General features: G+C 37.8%; 1 protein-coding gene across 1 annotated transcript in view; it reads right to left on the bottom strand.

The window, feature by feature from the left end:
• The window catches only part of PDE3A (phosphodiesterase 3A, cGMP-inhibited), a 311,744-nt gene extending 290,320 nt beyond the window's left edge, over positions 1-21,424 (bottom strand). Inside the window, exon 1 of the mRNA XM_011975469.1 lies at positions 20,465-21,424. Coding sequence (XP_011830859.1) covers positions 20,465-21,424 — 960 coding nt within the window. The remainder of the gene's footprint in view (positions 1-20,464) is intronic.
• Positions 21,425-26,378: the final 4,954 nt, after the last annotated feature.

Here is a 26,378-nt window from a genome sequence, read left to right as displayed (position 1 = left end):
AGCTCTACCTTTAATTTCCCTCCATTCCTGGGATACAACAACAATGATGTTTTTCAGGAAAAGTAGCACATACATAAACAGAAAAAAAAAAAAGTCCTCCAAAAATTTACTAGGATATATAAAGACAAGTCTAGAAGAGTAGTGAAGGCAATGGAGATTGTATGATGCGGGAAAATTCACTATGTGAGCAAAGAATCAACAGTGGACTGCGCTTATGGGCCCTTGATCCAGAGCTAATGGTCCGGAATTTTATATATATTATATCTTTATTTATAATATACATAATATAATTTATATATTATATATCTGTCTCTTATACACATCTAGATGTGTATAAGAGACAGATAGGGTGATAGTCTTTGCACAAATTGAAATATCCAAAGCCTACAACTTTTCTGTGTGTGTAGTGATAGGCTGGGCACAAGAAGCTCCAGTTCTAAAACAGCATGTACATACTAATCAGGAAAATATGGTGAACTAACGTGGCCGTGGTATTAAAATATTTAGTGTGAACTAAGAAAATTGAGCGGCTTCAAGCAGACAAGGTCACATGAGGTAGATAAGTAACATACACTGAATATGTCCAAACCAAGCACATCATCTTCCCTCCTTCATCCCGAAACTAAAATAAACAAAAACTGATCTGATGCTTTTCTTCCTCAGTGACCAGCACCACTATCTTTCTAGTTTGTCAGGTTCGCAATTTTAAGTGGTGTTAATGTCCTTTGTTAACACCTTCCACTATCAATCACAGGCTAATCCTCCCAACTGCAGTTTTTTGTGTTTTTTTTTCTTAAATCATCTTTCCTGCCCACCACTAGTATCTTAATGAATTTTCAATGTCTCTACCCAGGACTTTCACAATACCCTCTTAAATGCCTCCTTGTGTCCATTTGGGTCCCCACCTAATCCACTGCTAGTAGAATTATGTTTAAACTGTTCACATCACTCTTAGGTTAAAAAATATAATGCTTGGTACACATAAAATATCAAATTCCTCAACCTAATCTGAAAACACTGAAGTTTTCATCCCGCCTGCCCTCCATACCGGCTCCACATTCCCCTTATCATACCTCTTAAAATTTCCCACCATCCCACCTCTACTCCTCAGTACCAAAGCAGGACGATCGGTTTCACATGTCTTTTCCACAACCCAGTATGCACTCTACACCTGGTGTCCAGCTCTACAACACATCTTAATCCTTCCCTACCTCATATCCTCTGGGCCTTATGCCCACAGAGGAAATATATAGAAATATTCTTTTACAAATACCCTGGTTTCTTTTTTTTCTATTTTAGATACCTTCTTTATATTGTACCAAAATTGATTACAGTTGGCTTACTACTAACATAAACACATGAGAAAGTTAAACATAAATCAAAAGGAAAAGTCAGAAAAGACAGGAAGACAGAACTTTACCAGAAATCCATGTTAAGAGGGTGATGGTATTTGAGCATTAAATTTAGCTATGACCTTTCTGGAGGGCAAAGTTCTCATGACTTTCTGTTTTTCAAAGCATTTATCCCTTGGCACTATAATCATTTGTTACTGTAGTATCTTTACTCAGGGAGGGTGCAAGGGAGGTTCACTTCTGAATCTTCCCCCAGCAATCCCCACACTTTCTGGGATGTTGTGGGCACACTTCAAACGTTCTGGAATAAAAAACGCCAACAGTGTAAGTTTTCCAAGGAGAATTCCCACAAGCCAGAGATCCCCAGCTGCAGTCTAGGAGCCAACCATGCTAAAGGTGACTTTCCCACTAAAAACAAGAAGCACTGACTAGTAAATACTGGCATTCTGGTCTTCCTTACAGTTAAATTCCTGTGTCCATTAATAACCTGACATTCTGATTGATGAGATATAGTTTTATTATTAGTGCGCCTCCACAGTGGATAACCTCTAGTTTTATGGAAAAATTGCATCTCTGACCTGCAAGACTGAGATCTGGATTCCACCCAAATGCTAACTTCAGTCCTGATTGCCCCCTTTCCTCCTCACACACACAGAAAGAGAGAGAGAAAGGAAATGGCTACCAACCTCTGTCACCTTAACTCAACCATCGCAAGTATGATCAGCTAGTACTGTCCTGCTAACTCTTCTTCGACAGAACAGTAAAAACTGGGTGGAATGAATGATTGAGTAAAACTGATTTTTCTGTTTATATTCTCTGATTCTATCATATTTTCTTCTAGAAAGATTTTTTTTCTTGGTTAAGTGAGAGCACACTCTCTATTTTTCTAAGTAGTTATAGAAACTGTTTTAATATTCTCAAATTTATTTCTGCAAAATTGTACAGCTCTTCAAATGAAAAAGCATTTTAATAATCCCAGATGTGGCAGCATTTTAAAAAAATATTATGTACACATTGCTTTCTTTCTGTATTCATTTATTCGAACAAGGAATAGCAAATGGAAATGTACAAAGTTCCTTAGTCTTATGCAGGAAATGCAGGGAATACTCAGCAAAATCCTAAGAAGCAAAACTGAAGTTAATCAATATTATATACAGCGTATGTAACTCAAATACATGAAAACAAAATACAGAAATAACTCATTTTTAGAAAATATGCTCATTACTTTAAACAATAATCATTATGAACTTGGTGTTTATTTGTAACCTTATTGGCCTGGTAATCAGTGAGGTAGTGCAATACTCTCTTCTACATGTTTTATACGGAATTTTCTCTCCTTAGCAGAACAACATTTGTTTTCATGTTCATCTCAAGGTATCAGTTGTGGTGGCAGAGTTTTGTTGCCACCCCTAAAACAAAAAGACACCAAAAAGCCTTTGTAAAAACTGAAACACATTTCGGTATATATGTACATATACGTGGATTATATATTTTCATAAAACTCTGCCTTTAGGTAAAGTTACAAAAATTGTCTGCAGGCTGATCTAAAATTTCAGGGATCTACCTTGGAGGATCAGGTACCAGTAGGATCTCCGATCTTATAAGAAATTTTAAGCCTGTCCAGCCTTTTGGGTCAAAAATTAGGAATGCAAAAGGATTTTATTTCCAAGGGTGTTTTACACAGTATTGAGTATCACGCATTACCATTCCTAAAAACACCTGGAGGTGCAATTTCCATGTCTCCAACCCAAACAACCACTAAGGCAATGGCCCTAATAAATATTCTGCGAACATATCCAAAGGAACAACGTCAAAGGACTACATTTCTTTATAAAGCTTTGTTTTTCTGATTGTAAAATACGTGTGAAGGTTTGAAAACTTACAAAATACAGAAAAAGGATATAAAAGTACATAAAAACAACCCATTATTCTCCCACATAAACAAGAATGAACATCTGACAAGTTTCCTTTCTGCTATGAATTTGGCCTATCCTCAATTTTGTTTCATGATTTCACTTTCCAGTCATCAAAAGTATTTTCCCACGTGATTTTAAAACTCTTAATTTCACACATTTTAAAATATCTTATCTTTTGTTGTTCCCAAGCAGTATGTAAAAATGCTTCATAATCAGAAATTAACCACAATATAGAATCAGCAAACTCTTGCCGGGCGCGGTGGCTCAAGCCTGTAATCCCAGCACTTTGGGAGGCCAAGACGGGCGGATCACGAGGTCAGGAGATCGAGACCATCCTGGCTAATACGGTGAAACCCCGTCTCTACTAAAAAAATACAAAAAACTAGCCCAGCGAGGTGGCGGGAGCCTGTAGTCCCAGCTACTCGGGAGGCTGAGGCAGGAGAATGGCGTGAACCCGGGAGGCGGAGCTTGCAGTGAGCTGAGATCCGGCCACTGCACTCCAGCCTGGGCGACACAGCGAGACTCTGTCTCAAAAAAAAAAAAAAAAAAGGAATCAGCAAACTCTAAACTTACAGAGCAATCAGCTATATAGCACCTATCACTGAAGTGCTCTGTAGGTCAACAGATGGTCTGATTTAATACGAAAACAAAATAGAAGTATTTCCTCTATAAAAAGACCTGGGATGTATTGGCAATATGTCTTTGATGGATATGGGATTTGTCAGACTATTCAAAGACTAATAGAGAACGCTTTGAATTTTCTTTGAAAGTCTCATGTTTTTGCTATACTAGAGCTTAAGATATTTAGAGCATCCAAGGAATCAGAGAGGACACAAACAAATGGAAAAACATTCTATGCTCATAGATAGGGAGAATCAATATTGTGAAACTGGCCATACTGCCCAAAGTAATGTATAGATTCAAAGCTATTTCAATTAAACTATCATTGACAATCTTCACAGAATTAGAAAAAGCTACTTTAAAATTCATATGAAACCAAAAAAGGAGCCCACACAGCCAAGACAATCCTAAGCAAAAAGAACAAAGCTGCAGGTATTATGCTACCTGACTTCAAACAATACTACAAGGCCACAGTAACCAAATCAGCATGGTACTGGTACAAAAACAGACACATAGACCAATTCAACAGAATACAGAACTCAGAAATATGACTGCACATCTACAACCATCTGATCTTCAACAAACCTGACAAAAACAAACAATGGGCAAAGGATTCCCTATTTAATACATGATGCTGGAAGAACTGGCTAGCCATACGTGGAAAATTGAAACTGGACCCCTTCCTTATACCTTATATAAAAATTAACTCAAGATGTATTAAAGACTTAAATTCAAAGCCAAAAACTATAAAAACCCTAGAAGAAAATCTAGACAATATCATTCAGGACATAGGCATGGGCAAAGATTTCATGACAAAACATCAAAAGCAATTGCAACAAAGGCAAAAATTGAGAAATGGATCTAATTAAAGAGCTTCTGCATAGCAAAACAAACTATCATTAAAGTGAACAAACAACCTACAGAATGGGAGAAAAATTATGCAATCTATTCATCTGACAAAAGTCTAATCAGAATCTACAAGGAACTTAAATTTATAAGAAAAAGGCCAGGTGCAGTGGCTCTCACTTATAAACCCACACTTTGGGAGGCCAAGGCAGGCGGATCACTTGAGATCAGGAGACGGAGACCAGTCTGGCCAACATGGTGAAACATCGACTCTACCAGAAAAAAAGAAAGAAGAAAAAACAAAAAAACAAACAACCCCAACCCCATTAAAAAGTGGACAAAGGCCATAAACAGACACTTCTCAAAAGAAGACATTTATGTGGCCAACGAACATATGAAAAAAAAGCTGAACATCACTGATCATTAGAGAAATGCAAATCAAAACCACATTGAAATACCATCACATGCCAGTCAGAATGGCAATTATCATTAAAAAGTCAAGAAACAACAGGTGCTGGTGAGGCTGTGGAGAAATAACAATGCCTTTACACTGGTGGTGGGAATGTAAATTAGCTCAACCATTGTGGAAGACAGTGTGGTGATTCCTCAAAGACCCAGAACCAGAAATAGCATTTTACTCAGCAATCCCATTACTGGGAATATACCCAAAGGAATATGAGTCATTCTATTATAAAGATATGTGCACGCATATGTTCATTGCAGTACTGTTCACAATAGCAAAGACATGGAATCAACTCAAATGCCCATCAATGATAGATTAGATAAAGAAAATTTGGTACATATACACCATGGAATACTATGCAGCCATACAGAGGAATGAGGTCATCTCCTTTGCACGGACACAGATGGAGCTGGAAGCCATTATTCTTAGCAAACTAATGCAGAAACAGAAAACCAAACACCACATGTTGTCACTTATAAGTGGGAGCTGAACAATGATAACACATGGACACGGGGAGGGGAACAACACAGTGGAGCCTGTCAGGTGGGGTGACAGGGTGAAAAAAAGCAGGATAAATAGCTAATGCATGCTGGACCTAATGCTTAGGTGACAGGTTGATAGATGCAGCAAAGCACCATGGTATACGTTTACCTATGTAGCAAACCTGCACATCCTGCATGTGTATTCTGGAACTTTAAAATTAAATTAAATTAAATTTTTAAAAAAAGATATGAGGACGATCAGCTGCAAATACATCTCTTTAAAAGGAAGAGCATGTGAATGACACAAATTTATTAAAATTTCATCTTGTTAAAATGGATATTAAAATATAAAGACATTTATATCAAAATAAAATTTCAAAACCAACTTTTATTACACAAAACGTTATAGAATCCTAACGAACTGAAAAACTTGTGAAGAGTTTGAGATGCTTAATTAGAATTTATTTCCATGTAAGCAGATGTCATGACCTTCCCGAATGTCAGGTATCCAGTTTGTACATCTTCTGGAAGGTGTAGGCAGAAGATAAAATTAGAAGAAAAAAAAAAGTCAACCCAATCAGATCTTTTTAAAGCAAGAAATAAAGATAAATATTCCTTTATTATTTGGTCCCTAAAATAAGAGAAAACATTAAAGGAACTCTCTTGTCTATCCTCAAAGGAAATATCAGCCAGTCAATGCCCAACTTGGCAGTACTGATTTCAACATATATTTAAAATCTGCCCCTGACATTATCATTTTGGTCCAACTCCCAATCATCTCTGAATTATTATAACAATCTTAATTGGTTACCTTCTTACATCATAACACCTATTCTCAACACAGAGAATATGAGACATCCTATTCAACATAAGGCTGGTAACATCCTTTCTTTGCTCAAAATCCTTTGATGGTATCCCATCTGCCTCAGAACGAGTCTTGCAATGACCCCTCATGGCCTATGTGATCTGCTGTCCCCTCCTCCTCACCTATTTCCATCTTCTATCACAAAAGTGGAAATCCATGGACTGTCTGTAACCAAGTTAGGAAAGAGATGACCACTCTAGGCAGAATTTATAAACTGAAACCAATAGGAGTAGCCTGAGACTCCACAGGACTCCTGCTGCTCCTAGGGCCAAACCAAAATAACTACCTCAGACTAGACTGAAAGATCATTCAATAAGTGGAAAAATCTGGAAGAAGAGTGGTCTGAGGGTTAAGGCCTAGAGTAAAGCCCTGTGGAAGCCGGTAAAAGAGAGAACATCCTGAGAAATATTTTTTTGTGATAAAATAAACACTCACTACCTTCCACTGAGGGCCACAGCTGAGCCAGGGCTTAGCTGTATTATACAGTTAATAAGCAGCAAGTCCCTGTCATTTGAGAATAATGGCACCACTGGTATATAATGAGAAAAAGGAGGGGCATGACTGAAATTTTACCATGAAAAATGAAACTAAAATTTTTGAAAATCATTTTGTTTTTCAAGACAAAATATAGGTTATAATAGCAGATAGAGTACAGATCAAATGTAAAGCACGAATCAAGTTTCTGTACTTGGGGTTATAGGACACACAACACAACTGGCCCTCAAAAGCATCATTTTTACAAAGACATTCAAGGACTCCATGAATTTTCTTAAATATCTCTCTTAAGCCTTTTTCAATGAAGCACCTGAAGCATCTGAAGTCCCTGTCAGATCTCTCTCCTATTGTTACATTATCTGGTTCCTAGGACGCCTCACTTGGCAGTGGTTTTGCTTACAATTTAACTCCCTAATACCGTTTTAATTAACTTCCATTAAATTTGCATATTTTGTTAAGACTTGTGAGTTTTTGTAATCAAATGCAAATTTGATTGCATTTTTTACATAGTGCTTTCTGAAATTTAGCCTATAACCTTCAATGACCTGGCTCTAATGGGCAAGGATATGTATTATTCACGTTCAGCTGTGCACAATGTTTTACAAGAACCTCTGTCCATTATTTCATTAATTTGATCTTCACAACCTTAAGAAATCAGTTACATTATTCTTATGGTACAGACAGGGTACTAAAGTTTTGAAAGTTTAAGAAACTAGTATATAATACAAGCTTTGGTCTGTGTCAGTCCAGAGAGTGCATACATTCTTTCTATTTAACATTTGTGTAGCAATTTATTTTGATTTAGCCTTTATAACAGCCACATGAGACACGTAGTGAAGCTGACATTCCTATTCCTATTTTACAGATGAGGAAATTGATATCCAGGGTGATCAAAAAAACTTCTTTGAGGTATCATCAATTAAGTTTTTTTGAACTTCAAAGAAATGAAATCAAAGTGAAACATTCATGAACGTCATAGGTTCATAAACTATAGTGTGTGTGTAGAGTTTTTCCCCATGATACTGACCCTTCTTGTCTGAGCCAAGCACTTTTAAACTTTTGTTGAATCGGACTGCCAAAGTCAGAACTTCCTGTACAGTTTTGGTAGACAGTAGTTTATAGTCCTGTGATTCTCAACAGAAGCAACTGGGGTGTTCCTTAAAACTGCAGATTTCTGGACCCCACTCTACACTGAACTGAATCAGAGTATCTGGAGGGCCACAGGATCTATAATCCAGTATTGAAAGGTCTGAATTTCAATAGTTTTCCCAAATAATTTTTATTCATAGTAAATTTTGAGAACTACAATAAACGGCTCAATTTAGAGGGTGTCCAATGACATGTAATTACATGTAGGTGAAATTAAGCAATGTCCTCACAGACTTCAAAAGCACCTAAGGCAGGTTGATTAATCTATTAACCAGGGGCATTTACTGTTATAATTCATAAACAATAGTTTGATTAACATGGCATTACAGTTATATAAGAATAATTATCAACAGGGGAGAAGTTAGAACAAAAGAAGAATCTGGTCATACTGAAATGCTTACAATGTAGCAAATATTCAGTGTAAAATGGAGAAAGTTCTGAGATTTTTAAATAAAAATCTTGCTGACATTTTTAATCAATTCTGGTCATATAAGAGGTAAAAGTTCACATAAGATTGCCATTAGCATACATGTATAAGTGAAAATGATAAATGTGCTAAAAAGTTAAAGAATAAGAATCAATGTCTTGGAAACTAATGAATGTCAGGAGAGTTCGTGAATAGCATTAGGATCTCTCACACAGACCATCATCCCCTGAGTGGTTTTGGTCTAATGACAGATCTTGAGGCAATGCATGACTGGATTTCCCACCCAGCTTCCAAGAGCGTCTTTCTCAGTGTCTTCTCCTCTTTTCAAAGCATATAGGGTTCTAGTTTTTATGTGAACTAATATTATGTCCTCAAAAGACCATAAAATATTTTTTGAAAGCTGAGGAATTATTCATATGATTTTGATCTAGTCTTCTTTCTGCACAAACAAAAATACTACCATTCGTTTTTGGCACTCATTTTTATGGTGGTTTTCACATCTGAATGTCACTTTATTTTTTAGATAACTTACTTAATCGGTGTTTAGTTATATATATATCCAACATTCCCAATCTAATTCTCACACTTTTTATTAGGACTAGTTAATTGCTTAAGGAAGTTCCACCAAAAACACTTAAAAGCTCTAGCTGTAGTTCTGTAAAGGGGTTAAGATGAGTAAATCTAATTGTTATTTAAGTAAAAAGGAATGACGAGAAGTGGACAAAATGAGGCTATTGCCTTAATAACTATGCTGTAATTTAGATCCTACTTATCTAGCAAAAAAAACCTCCAATTATAGGAAAAACAATCCCTAGGAATAAAAACAGACACGATTCAAGATGATACACACAGCTCCTTGTCTCAGAATGCAAACAAATGATTTTGCTTCTAAAATGTTTTACAAAATTTAAACTCACAAATAGCTTCATTATATTTTATTTCAGTTTAATTTATAATGAATGTCTCAGTTAGTAATATATTTTTTCAAATAAAAACCATATTGAGATTTTTAAAAATAGTATATTCAAAAACCTCTCAAACTCTGGAAGCTGTCAGTGATAGCAAACTCTAAAAAATCTGCCTGTGAGAACACTTGACATCTACAGATAAAAAGAAACTTGAAACCATAAGGTTGGAAATCACTTTTTCCCTAAACATTGTATTCCTAGATCATCTAATGTCATGATCATCTTCCTAACATACTCAAAAGATATGTCTCTGATTTCAGTGAGAGGATATGAAAATATTGTGCCTTCTCTCAGTATTAAAACTACAGCAACAAAACATTCTTATCTGACTTAAATTGTTCGATTTTCACAAGTCAAGTTCTATTAAAAACTAGGAGGACCAAAGAAAAATGACTAAAAAGCTAAATTTATTATTCCATAAAACCCTATAAGCTTCTGATTTTTCAGTTCAACTTGACTCTGAAATTAGGCTACCAAATTTCTAGATCATTCCACATGATGGAACTAGCACTGCGGTTGGATGACATTTTTAAAAAGTCAATTTCACAATGTCATCTCTGGAAGCAACCATCTCAAACTTTGTTTTGTAATTGATCACAATTAAAAGCTAAAGAGATGGCATTTGCCTTACATGAGACTTTTCACAAAACACAGCTATTCAGTAAGGACCTCCAACAAGAATGCAGACTACTGGAGTGTAAAAAAGGTGATAGCCGAAGAGCACCTGTCAGACCCCTGTGGGATGGAATGGAAGAAAATAAAGACAGAGTTTGTTCTCTCTCAACGTATTAGTTGAATGTGAAATACACTTGATATTTTATTTTTCTAAAAGATGAACCCTGAAATCTTTCAAAGTTTTATAGTACAATGATCTTGGTGGTAGCTTTGGTTATTTTCAGTTGAGAGTGAACTAAAAATAGTTATCTAGGACTCATGCTGAACATGGGATTTCCTACCAGTAAGCGCACAGCCCCTTATGTAACATATGCAAGAAAATATTTTTTTAAGTAACCAAAATGTAAACATCATGTTAAAAATGAAAATGTATAGGTTTGTTGATAGTCTATTTCTTCTCTTCTTTCCATAGAAATTTCCTTAAATCAATTAAGTCACCACCTCAATCTCAGGACAATGGGGAGATAAATATTTCAAGTTAAAAGTCTCTTATAGGCCGGGCGCGGTGGCTCAAGCCTGTAATCCCAGCACCTTGGGAGGCCGAGATGGGCGGATCACGAGGTCAGGAGATCGAGACCAGCCTGGCTAACATGGTGAAACCCCGTCTCTACCAAAAATTACAAAAAAAAACTAGCCGGACGAGGTGGCGGGCGCCTGTAGTCAGCTACTGGGGAGGCTGAGGCAGGAGAATGGCATAGACCCGGGAGGCGGAGCTTGCAGTGAGCTGAGAGCCGGCCACTGCACTCCAGCCTGGACAACAGAGCAAGACTCCGTCTCAAAAAAAAAAAAAAAAAAGTCTCTTGTTTCTTTTTCATCCATTTTTCCTACCATCCAGCCAGCACTTACAATAAGCAAGACACTGGGCCAGAATTTTCTAAATGAAATGCTGATGGTTGAGAAAAGGAAGCTACAAAAATTTGATTCCTTTTATAATAAAAATTGTCTTAATCTGAATCTGACTTCCTTAGTTCCTGAGACTAGAAAGCAAATTCTCAATACAGCATAAGCAGTTCAGCAGGCTCTCTCTCTTCCAGACTTCCTGAGGGACTGCAGCTGAGGCTGGACCCCGAATTAATAACTCCCAAACAAGGGGATGTTTCATACCACGAGGACAAACACTGCTTGCTAAGGAGCATTTCTGAAGTGGATCTCTAAAATACGATAAAAAATAAAAACTCTTTCATTTATTTGTGTCCATGCCAGCTTAAAAATGGGCTAAGGATGCTGATTCCACATAGCAGTATAGCAGTTGCCACAAAATTAAACATTCCCCACTGAATAATATCTCTATGACTTCAAACTTCCATTAGGTCTCTTTAAGTGGTTTATACCTGGAGAGAAGGAAACACTTGCCACAGACATAGCATAAATATTCAGTTATTTAAACTTACTTCACAAGATGGAAAATTTTTACTAAAATCCTATTAAACCAAAACCACAAGATTCTTGCATAAACTTATTTCAATATTCTAACAAGGTACTGGGAGAGACAGAATGGCATTCCTTAAAATTTGAAACACATTCTGAGGGAGAATAATCTATTAGGTAAAAAGAAAATGAAATGAAATAAAATGTGTATGTAGATAGAGATGGAGAACAGAAAAAGACTGACCAAAAAAAAAAAAAAAAAAAAAAAAGGGTACCGGAACATCCTCTATATTAATTTAAATCAACTTCAAAATTGACCAGAGCTAACAGTAACTAGTTACATTCAAGTATAAACTCTTTCAAGCAACAGATGTGTGTTACAATGACATTTCATTCTTCAGCTAGCTTCTTCAAGAAGTCTAAATTAAGTCAACTTTACCAGAAGTGAGCCAGTGTCCACATTATTTCATTTTATCCAAATGTGCTTCTTTGTATACCATGATTCTATTGCCTTTTGATCTTTTTAGAATTCCTAGTAAGTGAAAATCTACGTACCTATGATAAAAATCTATCTATACTTAATCTGCGTGTAAAAATAAATAATATACCTTGTCCCAAGCACTGAGAGTATCACACACAGATATAAACATTATACACAAAATAAATGTCTTTTAAAAAGTTAATCTATTAAAGTAAAATGCCATATATAATTTTCTCTTTATTTCTTGATGTAGCTTTGGAATTATGGCTACTGTTAATGAATTCACAGAGTCAGGAAAGGCGATGGAGAGGACATGACATTAAACATTTCCAGACTTTTTCATCTGAAATCAGTTTGAAATTGCAAACCAGAGAGAACTCAGAAAATGGCTCCAAAAGTCACCTAATCTCAATTCCTAGTTTAAAAATTCCACACTATCAAAATCTCCAATCCACTCTATACACAAAATGAACCATTTTCATTGTGTTTCCATGAAAGTGGTATTTATATAAGCAATACTGAAAAGTCATCAGCCCTTTACAGACACTGTTACAATTTTCATCCATTAAAGCGACGAGCAGGTTTGTGACTTTTAGTTTCCTAAATTACAAAGATAATGACCTGCACTACAAACATAAGCACTTTCATTTCTAAAGAGACATTAGATAACCCAATTATAGACTAATCATCATGAACATGTGTTGTGTTTACAGTGTATCCATAAGCAATGCCCGTTACATACCAAACTCCTAAAGGCAAATTCATAATTAACTGGAAATATTGATACTGTGTTATAAATCAGGTTAACATAAAGGTCTTTTATTAAGGAACTCTGCTAAATCTCCCTCTCCAACGAAAATAATCATATTTTAAAATAAACGCAATAATGAGAAATGAAGAAAAAAGGGGAGATAGACTTGGCAACTATTAGAGTGGTACAAAACTGAGCTATCAAGATTACAGATATAATTGTAAAGACTGTACATTGTTATTAAATCTACAGATTTTTCATTATAACTGAAGAGGTGACATCAGTATCTCAAATATTACAAATCTTTAAAAATACAGAGCTGCACTGCCCAATATGGCAGCCATTAGCCCCCTGTGTCTATTTAATACTTGAAATGGGGCTAGGCCAAACTGAAATGTGCTTTAAGTGTAAAACACACACAAGATATTTAGACTCACAAAGAAAAAGAATGCAAAATATTTCTTTTTTTTTTATACTGATTACATCTTGACATGCTATGCTGGGTTAAATAAAGCATATTATTATAATTCATTTCACCCGTTTCTTGGGTGTGTATGGCCTCTAGAAAATGTAAAATCAAATGTATGGCTTGTGTTGCATCTCTATTGGACAGTGCTTATCTATAATGTTTATAGGACTGTTTTCATCAAAGCCACTGGGTGACACTGTTTCTTCACTAAATTGATACAAGCAAAGCAATTTTCTGCCAGGGGAAAACCACACACACACACACACACACACACAAATCATAAATGCACATACAGGTACACACATGCACATGTACATACACACACCTCAGCAAACAACATGTGCCCCTTATAATCAGTCATCTTCTCAGGATGAAAGAACATGAGTACCCTTAAAGTAATGTTATTACTATTGCTAGCAAGACTGGCTATCCTTGAAAGCTTTAATAATCATTCACAGATTCCTAAATAAGAAATGACAGCTCTAATCAGATAAAAAACACAGACATTGCTTAGTTGGTGACTCTTCTCAAATAGCTTTCCATCTTCGAAATGGTAATGTTCTTCATGACCTCCTCTGATATTATATCCTATTTACTTATATTTTAATGAAATTCTAAGGAAACACTGCAAAATAACAGGTGAAAAAAATTACCAGTTGTTTTTGCTAATGGAGAAATGCCTTACCGATTTGCAGATTATGTTTTGCCTGCAATTTTGAAATCCTGAACATACAAAAATCAACGTATTGAAAATCTAAAATAAAACTATTCAATATTTCAGCCACTGCTAAGTACTTTTGTTTGATAAGACTCCACAAAGTTAGACTTTTCAGCACAACTGATATTTATTTATGCGACAAAGTCAAGAATAATTCATTCCAGAGGCTACCTGGTATTATCTGATTACCAGAAAATTCATTGTAAGGGCTGAACAAGTTTTGTGTTATTTACACATCTGACACTCAATCTGATGACTCAATCTTATAATACTGAATGAGAATTTAGAGTTGGCTCCATGTGAAAAATGACAAATAATACCAAGGCTTAAAGTTACCAGCCTGACTCCTTTCCTACTCAGTTTCCCCAGTAGCATAGTCAAGTCAAAGAGGAAATGGACAAAAGCCATCTTGCCTTGGGCTATCTTCACACATTTAGCTAACTCTCAGTTTCCTTCTCTCTAAAATCAGAATAATTCTCGTCTACTAATTACAGCCTTTTCAGAATTAAGCATTTAAAATATCAGTGCAACCAGCTGTTTACAGTCATAAACTAACTCGACATTAATACAATCAGTGCACTATTTTGAAGTGTAACATGTCCTAAATCTAACAATATTTTACCTTTGTTTCAGAGCAGACTGTAGAGGTACATCAAACTAATTTCCATTTTCCAAAATATTCTCCATGTCTTCAAAATGTAAAGTTGCTTAAAATCTAAACCATTGATGTTTAACCATGTATGTGTTGAGGACCTTCTGAAAACCTATGACACTAAGACTTTTTGCTCGTAAGAATGAACAAATGAAGTTTTGCATATAATTTCAGAGCAGAGGTGAATGAGTCCTGGAGCCAGGTTAAAAACCTGCTCTAAGTTATTATATGCATTTCTCCATTATCTAAGATTTCACTGTGACTTCCCTTTTTCTTATGTTCATGTCTCATTACTCTCACTAGGCTGTAAACTTTGGAGAGACAATGCTGTGTCACATCTCTCTGTGTATGATTTGTATCATTTTTAGCACGAGGACTAATGCACAGATAAAATGTGTTGATTTGAGACCTGGTAGGTTGATTGATCAAAGGCCTTCATGGATAATGGGTAACATTAGCTACAGGTAGGATCTTCTTTTAAAACACTGGTATACATTCACAATGAACAGGTATGGCCAACTAATATTTTTTACAATTGTTATACAACACATCTTCCTCTAAACTACAACTCAGGCGCATCTGTTAGACTTTTTTTCAGTAATGAAATCTGTATATTTTATATCAATAACAGCACAAACATACATTCGCAGTTCAAAGTTAAAACAATTCCACAGTAGCCTTACTAAAAAAAAAAAAAAAAAAATCCTTTCATAAAAAAATACTATCGTGAAACTATATATAGGTAATTACCAAAAGGATTCAAGTTTCTATATAAAGGAATTATCTTCATTTGAACACTAATGGAACACATCTTTAGGTACAAGAATAGGAGACTGGACTTTCTGAGGGTCTTTAGAATTATTTCACAGAGGTTCATTAAACACATGAATGCAGAATATAAGCATACAATTTTTTAATCTCAATTTGAGGGGGTTTTTTTAGAAGACATAAACACCACACAGAAATGGAGCAGGAAGACTCCAATGAAGAGGAGACACATGGCAGCCGAGTAAACAATTCACCATAAACCTGTAGGGTTATGCATCACTTCCGGGAGCATAAGACATTTCGCCATCAGCCAATGCAAAAGCATGATACAATAGCTGCATTGATTATCTTCACACATCCAGGACAGTACAACTCACAACAATAACTCTTTCTCAAAAATACAACTCCCATCCTAATCCCAAAATAAACTGTTTCTTTTGATAGATAAAGTAACACACGTCTTCAATGAAGTCGACATTGACTCTACGGGGCTGACTGACACAAACCGTATTAATGGAAAAACCTCAAAATATATAGGCATGCTTCTAATTTTGAGGTTTATAAACATCCTACCTTGACAGAATGAGAACTTGCTTAGAACAGAAGTAAAATTGAATTTGTAAAGCCTTTATTCAACTAGCACTCTGAAGAGATTATTTCTCAGAGCTGAATTTCCTAATAGACTACAACAAATTCACACAAATGTCACTGCAGATAGAATGAATGTTTTTTCATGCCAGTGTCATTCACCCTTGCCTGCCTGCACCCCCTCCCCCAAGGCTTTTCAAAATGTATTTCATACACAGAGTCACTGTTCTGGTTGTTTATTTAATTAACATGACAGCCCAGCATACACAGCATTTCTTTCAGTTCTACAGTTTTAACTTTTTACACTTTCAACTCAATGCAGAAAGAGTAAAATTACTGTGTTCACTCCTTCCAGCCTCTGTAAATTTATATAGATTCACTGACTATTTATGTCACTTAAAAAAGTTTTTCAGTATGCTTTAAATATCTGTATTCACAAAGTAAAATCACAATTTTTGTCCCCCACACACAAAAAAATTCTTTTCCTTCACCTTTCCCGAGGGATAAGGAAATCTTGTTTTCCCTTTTCAGTATTTTGAGAAATTAACATTAATTAATTTTAATTCTGTCACCAAGTCAAAAGTAATCAGTATTGTTCGTTGAATCACCATAAACTGAGTAACACTACTGAAATGCAGAAGTTACAATTTAATTAAAAGTCCATGATTATTTCTGAAACTTACTCAATTTGAGCAATATGTTTATATTGAAAGGCATTTAGGAATTTAAACAATGTATTCTACATTTTGAGAATAAGCAAGTTTTTTGTCAACAAATAACAATGCCTCCCATCCAGTGCCTACCATCAAACATCATACCCATTTCTCCTATTTTTGCTTTGCTGTTGTTTGCTTTCTCTCCTAAAAGTATGTTTCTCACATCAGTGATGAAAAACTTGACTCTTCTTTTAATAACTAAGATCAAAATGGATGATGTTGTATCCATCACAAAAAATGTCATCATTAAGTGGTACGGATGCATTAATGTAACAGTCATATGCCTTTGTGTTTATCTGAAACCACAGGTAAAAATATAAAATTTTTCTTAATAGGTAACTAAAATAAAATTGCATTGGTTTGAAATCTTTCAAAAGTGAATGTGTAAGGTGGTCTCAGTAATTAGAGAGGAATGAGCAGCCAATTATAATTCTTTATTTATAAAGGGAATGGAGAGACACCCCTTCAAATACAATTTCCAAAAGCAAAAAATTGCAAAATTAAAATTTTACAATGAAAAATAACATATTAATCATGCATAATATCTAACAGTCCAAGAAAGTCTAGGTACCTGTGTATATTCCCATGTTTAGGGCAGAGGGCACAGTGGTACTTTGAGAGAGACATATCTGCTCTGGGATGCGAAAGTCCACTTAGAAAAGATACACCCACCTTAACAGACACTTGCCTTCTTAACACGGGCAACCAAAAAAGTAGTTTGACACACTCATCTACAAAATCAGCCTCAGTATTGTAGACACTGCGTTGGCAGGGCTAAACTAAAAGCCAAACAAACTTTATAGTTCTTTAAGCTTTAAAGAACTATAAACTTTGTTCTTTCCTGAGAATAAAGATATTCCCACTTGCATTCACAGACACCAGGGCTATAGATTTACAGTTCTTGAAAGGAAAAAAGGGAGGGAGAGAGAAAAATGTATCTGTCAGTTGGTTTCTCTTATGAGAATTTTATCATATATTCTCTTTGCACTTTTAGAACTGAGGGTCACTGAAGAGGGATAGTTCATAAGTTAACTAGCCACTGCCATTCATACAGAGAAGAAAATGATGAAATTCTCTCACCGGTAAGCCTCACAATGAGCAAAGTGCAAAGAAATTCTCAAGAGGACTCTGACAGACTGTGCTTTTAAGTTCTTAAATGACTATTTAAAGTTCACTTGTTGCCTATGAGAATTGTCTTGAGTTGAAAGTAAACATTCCTTCAGAAAAAAGACAGATGATATTCAGGGGAGTGTTATATACTTATTTTATAATTATTTTGATGTTTGACTTCACAAAGTATGCAAATGACAGTGGTACACTTTGCACCCTTAATCAGAAGTTTGTTTCCTTATGATAAAACAGATAAGCCATTTACTACGTAAGCTCCTGAACTTTTCACACAGTAAGGTTAACGTATATGAGATACTGTCCTATCTTATAAAATAGTACACTGTGTTAGTTTCCACCCACTCCCCACAATTATGCTCAGCAACAACTTTTAATGGGTCATATATATAAAAACTAGCCTTCAGTGACACGCACACACGCACCCATGCCCTCATTAAAACTTCAAGTATCTCAATTTCTGCTAAATGTATTCTTGTTTTTCCATCAAGCGTAAGACATAAAGTTTCTCACTTTAGAATAATCTTCATTAACACAGCCTTTAAAAAAAATAGTGACCAAAGAAAATTACAGAAGTAGATTGCAATTACATTTTCCAACAGCATTAATCAGCAAAACATTAAATATGCAATGCTTACTTTGATAACTTTGCAGATAATTCAAATTCTCCATTTATCAATTTAAACCAGAGAAAACCAATAACAATTTGTGGGTTAATGAACGCCACTGGTTAATTTACCTAACTACCTTCTTATCTTCTATCCACCCTTAATTTCTTAACTTATAAATGTTAATATAAAATTAAAAAATATTCCACAGGGTGAATGATACCAATTTGGAATCAAGTTGCGATTAAATCCCAGATTTTCCTTAGAAATTATGGTTGTGAAGTTTGCAATAGTCACATCATATTGCCCTATAAGTTAATGAATAGTGTATTCTGAACATACTTAAAGCTGTGATATTTTCGTTTAAAAGATATTCTGTTCTATAACTGGGAAAAGAAATCAAAATGGTTAGTTTACCCTCAAATAGATAACTTACTTTACTGTAACAATTTCCAAATTTTTACCAAAACTAAGTATCAGTCAGTGGCCTGCTTTCTCCTCCACTCTTAGAGTAAGCTTAAACACAAGAAGCATTTGTTTTATCTAAACGAAAAGCAAATAACTACATTTGTTTTAAAATAAACAGACTATGATGCTGTCATCTACTCTGTTAAATAATGTCAAACAGCCATAGGTCTGTGTAATCAACTCCATTTCAGAAACAAACTAGCCACCCACACCATATGGTGACTGCTATTTCTTAGAAATACCCAAATGATTATCCACAGAATAACCTTAAAAGAAAAAGCTTACTTTATCTTAGGATATTCTCTTGCTCCCTAAAGTTGTCCTAATAGTACCATAGGTAGGCATTAATTTAAAGGGAAAAGTGTAAATTTCCACTTGCTGTGTCTAACCAGCTCCTCCTCCCCATCAAGTGTCAAATCCACTTCAGACAGAGATGAACAAATCTGCTTCAACTAGAGAAGCATATACTTCAGTATGCTTTTTTAGACACAATATGCATTTAAAATTGGGATTTGTTTTTTTATCCCCTTTAGAGCAACTGTTCTATACTTTTAAGTCATTTAATGATAATAAGGAGACTCATCCCCAAAAGTGACTAAAGTTTTATTTACAACTTTATAATCCCAGGTTCCTCCTCCTCCCACGTTGTAGGAAGATATACATCTCCAGCAATCTTAGAAATGGCCTCCCAAATTAGTATTTCCTGTAAAATCTACATAAATCCATTTGAATTTACAAATATCCACTTAAGTATGCACATACTAAAGAGAACTGTTTTGTTTTTAGTTGACACTAAAGCGCAGTTGACAATTTTGAACAATTCCAAAGTTCAGACATATTACTCCCCAAGTTGAAGTTTGTGATACAAAACACACTAGCATGGAATAATGCATGCCCCTAAATTATATTTAAAAACAAACTGGGTACTATCAGCTGCAGCCTCTCCAAATAAAATTCACTGCAAAACCAGAAAATGTGTATCAATTCCTCACCTTCAAGCATAGCTTGCTTTGCTCTGGAATCCTTTTACTGGTTTTCATAAATGTTTAATATCATTTCATTAAAAAGACATTTTACTTTTTAAAAAGTAGAAATCTAGTGAAATCTGTGTGTTAAAAAAAATCACTCATTGCTAAAAGAGTAAACTCAATTCTAAAATTTCTGCTAAGGAAGGAAAGCGTAAGAGTACCGAAAAGAGTAGGCAAGCCATACACCAGGTGTAGCAGATCTAAAAAGTTGGCCCAGCTGTGGAAGACCCTACACATGCCATCTAGTTTTGTTACTCAATCGTGTTTCAGTTGTTCCCGTTATAAAACTATTGTGTGGAAAGGGGGTGGGGGGAACCTGCTAGTTTCTTATTAATTCTGAAGTTAGACCACTTTTCTAGGCTATCTTCCCTTTAGTTGCCAGCGCTCGGATTCTCTCCACTCTGCGCCGGTTCCCAAGTGTTTCAAGTTTCCCCAAGAGCCGAGAGAGGAGTTGCCGGTGCTTACCTGTTCCCTCGGTATACAGGGCAGGGAGGTCCTCCGATGGGACTTGCTGCTGCAGCCGGACATCTCGGCGGACACGACAGAGCTGGACCGCCTCCTCCTCTTAAACACCGGGATATCTTCCTTGGTCCCAGCAATCAGCTGGGACCCCAAATGCTCCCTTGGAGCCGCCTCCGCGGACTGCGGCAAGATTTGTTCCACGTACCTGGCCAAGAGGATCCCCAGCACGCCGGCCAAGTACGCCAGGTAAGGTCTCCAGGCGACCTTGAACCTCTCTAAGGAAATGAGGGACACGGTCCTGACCGCGCTAGTCAAGGCGATCATGAGGACGCCCAGCCTCAGCCTCAGCACCAGCCATGTCGCGGCGGCCAAGCAGCTGAGCACCACCCCCGCGGCTGGGAGCGAGAGTAAGTGATCCTCCCCGACGCCCAGCCCAATCTGGACGAGCGCTTCCCCCCCACAGCAGGCGGCCAGCAGCGCGACAGCCAGAGGCAGGCGCACCCCGGCGCGCAGGAGGTACAAGCCCATCCAGAAGAAGGCACACAGGAGACTGAAGAGCAGCGCCGAGGGCTGCAGCCAGGGGCTGAGCCGCGCGCCGCCCCCGGGAGCACCTCCCCGAGGCCCCGGGAAGACGCCCCCTTCTGCTCCCGGGGCTGCTTCCTCCTCCTCCTCCGCAGCCGCCTCCTTACACTGCTCCAGGTCACAGCCGACCTCCCCGCGAACCAGCCTCACCAGCAGCGCCAGCAGAAAGGACAGGGAGCCCGCGCACAGCGCGGAGGAAAGTTTCCGAGAGCGCCGGAGCGGCTGCAGCACTAGGTCTCCCAAGCAGCCACGGCAGCCCGAGTCCCGCGGCGATGCCGGCTCCGCACGATGGTGGCAGTCCCGGCCCGCCGTGGGGGCTTGACTCACCCCACTGTGGACGGGCTTGTCCCTGACTCGTGCAGCGTCGCCGGGCACTGCCATGGTATGGGGTGCCCTCTTCACCGAATTCCCAGTGGCCCCCCGACGCCCCCGCCCCGACCTACACGCGCGCGCGCGCGTACACACACACACACACACACACACACACACACACACACACACACACACACGCTCTTCCCAATTCCACCCTCGGAATCCTTCTCCCCAGGCCCACAATCCACCGAAAGTTTCAGCTTTTGAATAACTCCTGGAGAATGCTAGATGCTCCAATGAGACTTCTTCAAGTTAAAAGCTAGCACGCTCAAGTTGAAAGCAAGCACGGGCAGAAACGATCAGGATTCCCCTTTTCTCTCTTTGAATATCTTTTACAGATTATCTGTTCTACCCCCACCCCCGACTTATATCCTCCGGGGTCTCTTCCTACTTCAGGATTTCAAAAATTGCCCAATACATCCCGCGCACAGGAGCCGCTGACGCTGGAGGAGACTGGGGCGCGGGGCGGACTCCGGGCCATTCCGAGGCGCAGCTCGGCGCTGCGCTGCAGCGCGCCGGGCCCGCGGCAGATGGAGGTCTCCCTTCTCTTCCTTCCTGCAGCTCTTTTTCTATCACTCTTTCTTTCTCCTCGGCCGATTCTCCCCGGCACGGCCCCAGGACGCGAATCGCCATTCCCCGGGGCAGAAAGCAAAGCCTCCCCCGCCTCTGTCAATCCAATTCATGGCAAAGGATGGAAAAAAAAAAAAAAAAAGGAAAAGGGGCTGAGAAATAAAAAGTTGCTAAGTCCCGACGGAGAGAGAGCCAGACCGAGAGACTAGCGGCAGCCGCAGAAGGGAGGGAGGGAGAAGGAGCGAGCAAGAGAGGAAGGGAGGGTGAGAGGAAAGGGAGGGTGAGAAGGGAGAAGGAAATTTACTTTTTTTTTTTTTCTCCCCACTTCTTTTTGATGCAAGGTTGGTGGCGATTTGCAGTTTTGCAAAGGGGAAACGAGTGGAGACGACTGCTTGAAATTGTATAAAACTGGCAACTGGAGTGATCGACAATTCCGCTTTCTTTCTTTAAGGCAACTCCCTAGGAAAGCTTTCTCAGCCGAGCTCCCGCCCCCTCCTCCGGAGGAGGCGCTACCCTCAGCTCGATTGCTCCTTTGCTGGGAAAGCTGCCGGTTCAACATACAGGCTGGAGCAGGGGCTGCTGAGGCTGATCCACCGCCCAGCCCACCGCAGCCCCGGGGTGTGGGGGGGGCGGGGCTGCGGCTGGTCCTGAGGCTGAACTCCCTAGGACGTTGGAGGGAAAAAAATAAAAAAAGATCGTGTTTGCCTACTTGGCAGATGAGAGCCAACATACTTTCTACTGTCCCTGAAAATGACAGCCACTTCTGTCTTATTCAAAGATGCTCGCAAGTGAGGTACAACAGCAGTCCAATTTCAGGTGACATTGTAATCCTTTGGTTGGTCCTGCTGGAAGGTCTGTTTTATGAGAACCCAAGCCTGGCCTGTTGGTTCAAATGATGGAAGAATCAGCCTTACCTAGACCACAATAATATAAAAAGAAAGGAAGGAGAGGCAGCAGTCATTTAAATCCAGTGTATGAGTATTACACAACAGTTTTTGACTGTGGAAGGTAAAATTACATTGAGATTAAGTGACCATATCCTCAAAACAGGTTAACAAAGTTTAGAAGCCCAGATAGTTCATCAAAAATTAAAGAAAAACTTCAAGGGAGAGGTGAGGATAGGTAGGTTAACACTAGGAGAGATCTTAGAAGACTGACTATGGCTGCAAAATACCACATCTTTGAGCAAAGCATATGAAAAAAATCAGGACCTTAGTTATTAATGAGTAAAGGTTCATGTACAGCCAGCAATGTGATATTTGAGAAACTAAAAGAAAATTTTCAAGCTAACTTTTTTTTTTTGGCAGATTATGAAAAAGAATTCAGTATCTATTCAATGGACTTAAACTCTATTGATGTTCCTTGGGATCTGGTTGTCTTTTTAAAACTAAAACAAGAATATGATACTCCACTTTTAACATGGCCATCTTAGATGTCATTTGCCCTCACTAATAATAATCTTAATCCAATTTTGTCTTAATTATCTTGACATTCCAGGTTAAAGTGTATTTACAGCCTAAAGCATTTAGATAATTGATTCAATATGCCACTGTATTTTGTGTGTAGACATGAAGCAATAAAAAAAGCCAAAAGGAGATCCTTAAGATAAAATTAATTTATGGGGACAGGGGGAGAAGATGGTTTAAGTTTTAAACAGCTTCATGGGAAGCAGCCTGCTCTAGTAGGAGGCAGATATTAATATTATGACATAAGTAGATATGAGAAACTGTAAAGGTACAGCTTCTCTCTGTCAGATGTCCAGAATTGTGCTACCACCCAGGAGTATGAGTTGGGCAGCTAGTCAATGGCAGTAGGCACCATCTGTTTAATAATTAAGGAAACAGGAGCAGCAATGTCTCTGCCAAAGACAAATGAGCCCCCTAGCATGCACACATACTTTCATGAGTTTCCTTTTTAGACATATGATTCATATGCCAGATCCTACCTGGGACACGTCGGAGTGAAAACCCTTGATTGGAAAATCGTTCATATCTGTTGGCATCAAAAATGACATATTAAAATAATAAACTGTAAAAATCTGGCATATATCAAGGTTAAAAAGAAAAGCAGAGTAAGGGAAATTTTAGAATATTTCAATTTTATCTCTCCCCTACCCCCACAATTATCTCAGTTCTTTAGAAAATTTAATATAATATTATCATAAAAACTGAACACTTAGGGTAGGGGAAGCAGACGTTTTTTAGAAGTTGTAACAGGAAAAAATGGCATTTGTTAATGGCAGCAAAACAAGAATATCCTAAATCCACGTGTTCAACAATAACATCCTAGAACTCTTCAATAAAATAAGGAGGAGATAATTTTTTTTTTTTTTGAGACAGAGTCTCACTCAGTCGCCCAGGCTGAAGTGCAGTGGCGTGATCTCGGCTCACTGCAAGCTCCGCCTCCCAGGTTCACGCCATTCTCCTGCCTCAGCCTCCTGAGTAGCTGGGACTACAGGCGCCTGCCACCACGCCTGGCTAATTGTTTCTATTTTTTTAGTAGAGACGGGGTTTCACCATGTTAGCCAGGATGGTCTCAATCTCCTGACCTTGTGATCCACCCGCCTCAGCCTCCCAAAGTGCTGGGGTTACAGGCGTGAGCCACCGCGCCCGGCCGGCATCCAGGTTTCTTTAACAAATCATAATCAAAAAGTTATTTGTCCCATCGAAAGAAAAGAAGGTAGATTTTCCCCCCATACCATCCAGAACCCAGAGGCAAGTGAACAAAAACAACAAAATGCTAATGCTAGAGAGATGCAGAAACCTGCAGGGCTATACTAATTGAAAGAAGCAACTAATAATGTACCTTTAACAGAGTACATTAAATGAAATAAGCTGCAATACATAAACTGGATAGGGAGCAATCACATATCAACACTGCCCATTTTCTACAGATCGCGGTGAGTCCTAGTTTAAGAAAGTGACAACACAGCTGAAGAATAAGGAAAACGTTGTACATGCAGAAAAATAGTAGAACATGGACATCAGAAATAAACATTTAAATTTTACTTGATAAATCTTACACTTAGCCAAATCTAGCAAACCTGTTTTTATAGTTTTTTGGGAAGAGGATCCAACCCATCACATTTGAGCTTTATTAAATATAGTTAAGCATCAGGGGATTCTATTGTAAAATTCAGTAAGTTTACATTCCGTAGTATGGGTTCAATCATTCTCTGCTACCTATCTGATTATTATATATTTATATCTAATAGGCAGCTAAAATATATGGCATCCAAAACAAAATTCTTAACTTACAATTCGCTTCCTCCCTATCCCCTATCCACCCAAAATATATTTTCTCAATATATATTTACATCCAGTAAATATATATTTACATCCCAGTAAAGAACATAACCATCTACCTAGTTGCTCAGGCCCCAGAAGAGGGAACTGCTCTTGATTCTTTCCTTTGTTTATCTTGCTTTACTTTTAGTCGATTAGGAAATCCACTGATCCTCTCTAAAACGTATTCTAAATCCATTTACTTTTCACCGTCCCTCTTATAGTAACCTACCAAAGACCCATCATCTTCCTTGGCCAGGACAACTGCAGTAACTAACTGACCTTGCCCTACTTATAATTCATTTTCTATATAGCAGAGTAATACTTTAAAAATATAAATTGAATTATGTCCCTCCCCTATTTAAAATGATCCAAAGGCTACCCATTGTAGTTGCAGAATCCAGTCCTCATCACAGTCCTCATGACAGTTTTACAAGGACCTACATGATCTTTCCAAGTAATTATCTCTGACCTCTCCTCCTATTCCAATGCTCCTACTTCACTGGTGAAGCACTATTTATTAGAGCTTTCTTCAATGACAGATAGACCCTCTGCTGTCCAGTATGGTAGCCACTAACCACATGTGGCCATTGAATACTTGAACCATGGTTGGTGTCACTGAGGAGCGGAACTTTTGGGAAGAGGATCTAACCCATCACATTTGAGCTTTTATTTTATTTTATTTTAAATTTTAATACATTCACTTGGCTAGTGTCTACAGAAATGGAGAATGCATCTCTAATACCCCAAGCCACCTTTGTGGTCTTCATACATGCGAAATGGGAAACCGTGTTCAGGGCCTTGGTATCCAGAGATTTTCACATAGCTGGCCCCTTGTGCTCCATCAAGTCTAACCTCAAATGTTACTTTATTTCCGAAAGGCTTTTTTTCCCAAGAATCTTATCAAAAACTTGTTGGACACCCCATGTGCACATACACACTTTCTCTCTCACTATCATCCTACCCTATTTCATTGTATTTATATCACTTATCACTATATAAAATGGTCTTGTTCATTTATTTGTTTTCTCACTTATCATTTATCTCTGTTCACTAGGGTGTTAGTGCCATGTGAACAAGGACCATGAATATCTTTCTTGTTTGCTGTG

The sequence above is a fragment of the Mandrillus leucophaeus genome, unplaced genomic scaffold (assembly GCF_000951045.1).
Source record: "Mandrillus leucophaeus isolate KB7577 unplaced genomic scaffold, Mleu.le_1.0 Scaffold156, whole genome shotgun sequence".
NCBI classification, from domain to species: Eukaryota; Metazoa; Chordata; class Mammalia; order Primates; family Cercopithecidae; genus Mandrillus; species Mandrillus leucophaeus.
The sequence above is the reverse complement of the archived record's forward strand: the minus strand, read 5'-3'. Positions and strand labels throughout refer to the sequence as shown.